The 2,154-nt window shown below is 41.8% G+C and overlaps 1 protein-coding gene across 1 annotated transcript; it reads left to right on the plus strand.

The window, feature by feature from the left end:
- The first annotated feature begins 211 nt into the window (after positions 1 to 211).
- LOC123794651 (olfactory receptor 8S1-like) lies at positions 212 to 1,147 on the plus strand. The gene has a single exon (XM_045800820.2). It carries the CDS (start codon positions 212 to 214, stop codon positions 1,145 to 1,147), a length of 936 nt encoding a protein of 311 aa, XP_045656776.2.
- Positions 1,148 to 2,154: the final 1,007 nt, after the last annotated feature.

Raw genomic sequence — 2,154 nt, forward strand, 5'->3', positions numbered from 1 at the left:
TAAAGGTTCAGGACTTGTACACCAAGAAGTCAGAAGAGGGAAGGGCATGTTTCAAGGGATTCCATGAGAAATATTAAACAACTATAGCAGTAATGAGCAGATGAAGAAAAAAAGTGTGTACATAGAATAAGTAGAAAGTTTGAGTTGCCAGAGGAGGTGGTTGATACATTGTTTCTCTTTCTGTTTTCTTCCAAAGAATTATCATCTTTAAATGGCCTTGGGAAATCACAGCACCATCACTGAGTTCCTCCTTCTTGGACTGCCTGCTGATCATCATACCCAGGCCCTAGTCTTTGTGCTTTTCCTAGTAATTTACCTCCTGACTCTGTCAGGGAACCTGTTGATGATCTTGGTTATCAAGGCCAGTTCTCACCTTCACACGCCCATGTACTTCTTCTTGAATCACCTCTCCTTCCTGGATCTCTGTTACTCTTCAGTCACTGTGCCCAAGATGCTAGAGAACCTCCTGTCTGAGAAGAAAACCATCTCAGTGGAGAACTGTTTGACCCAGGCCTTCTTTGTGCTTGCCTCTGGGGGAACAGAGCTCTGCCTCCTTGCAGTAATGGCTTATGACCGCTATGCTGCCATTTGCTACCCTCTACTCTATGGTCAGATGATGAGCAATGAGCTATGTGTGGGACTGGTGTGGGGATCTTGGGGTCTGGCCTTTTTGGATGCTTTCATCAATACCCTCCTAGCTTGGAATTTGGACTTCTGTGAGACTCGAGGCATCTCCAACTTCATTTGTGAGATTCCATCACTGTTCACTCTATCCTGTTCCAATAGCTCTGTTAACTTTGCAGTCCTGTTCTGCTCTGCCCTCCTGCATGCCTTTGGGACCTTCCTTCTGGTCTTCTTCTCTTACACACGTATTGTTGCCACCATCCTGAGCATCAGCTCTGCCTCAGGCAGAGGCAAGGCCTTTTCCACCTGCTCCTCCCACCTCACCACAGTAAGCTTATTTTATGGCTCAGGTTTTCTTCGCTATCTCATGCCAACCTCAGGTTCCCCATGGGAGTTGTTTTTTTCCATGCAGTACAGTGTGGTCACTCCCCTAGTGAATCCCCTTGTCTACAGCCTAAAGAACAAGGAAGTAAAAACAGCTCTGAAAAACATTTTGCAGAAAAGTTTACAACATCTCAGGTAGCAGAAAACAAGCAGAGGATGATTGGGAAGCAGGGCAGAATTATAGCAAAATACCCAAATAATAGGCATTAAGGAAAATTTTTGTTTGCTCATCATGTCAGATATGACAAAATATCTTTTAAAGCCTCCTTTGTTTGGAAATCCACAAAAAAATAGCAAGGTATTTTCTTGCTTTGGTTCATATTTTATCTTTCTTAGAGGCAGAAAACATGCATCAGATGACTATTTCAATACAAGTAATTTGGTTATAGACATAGATTATTCCTTTTGTTTGCAAGACATTAACAAAATGCTTAGTGTGGGGGAAATTGTTTGTGTCCTGAATTCTTACACGGATTCCTGTGGGTATTAAACTGGGGATAAAGTTTTGCTACAAGGTAAAAAGCCAGGATTTCTAAAGGAAGAAAGATACAGACTTGAGACTTGTGGAAGGGTGAGTGGAAGGTGGGTTTAAGATGAGCTCTGATTGAAGAGGGCCTTAGTGGCAAGGCATATGTAGCTGAAGGTGTCTGAGAAAGGAAGTCAGTTTATTGGGCTGAAGTCCAGACTAGCAGACACAAGCCTTGTGAAGCATTAATTGCTATGTGGCAAATGGTAGAGAATTCCATTCATTCTAGGGTAGAGTAGCAGCCCTGCTTCTTTCCCCTTCTGTGTTTTACTGGTGGCTCAGAAGCCTTAAGTCTGGTAGAAAATGATTGGGTTTAGAAAAGAAGACATGGAGTAGGGAGAAGCTTAGGGATTCTAGGGATTTTTTTCCTGAGGGGGGGAAAAAGATGGTCATGGAGAAGACTAATCAGAAAAGCTACATAAACCATCTACCAAAGCATCCTAGACATCTATGAAACCACTTGCTAAAGCATCCTAGAAATCCTAGAAACACAAACTCAAAGCCACACAGACACTGTACTTTACAATATCTTAAATGAAGGTAGATTTATTTTTTTAAAAACTTTAAGTTCAATTTAATTAACACATAGTGTATTATTAGTTTCAGAGGTAGAATTCAGT

This window comes from Ursus americanus, chromosome 25 (assembly GCF_024610735.1).
Source record: "Ursus americanus isolate L20-20 chromosome 25, mUrsAme1.1.p, whole genome shotgun sequence".
Lineage (NCBI taxonomy): Eukaryota > Metazoa > Chordata > Mammalia > Carnivora > Ursidae > Ursus > Ursus americanus.

Excerpts from the sequence above, each read along its gene's own strand:
- LOC123794651 (XM_045800820.2), top strand. The coding sequence starts at position 212 with ATGGCCTTGGGAAATCACAGCACCATCACTGAGTTCCTCCTTCTTGGA.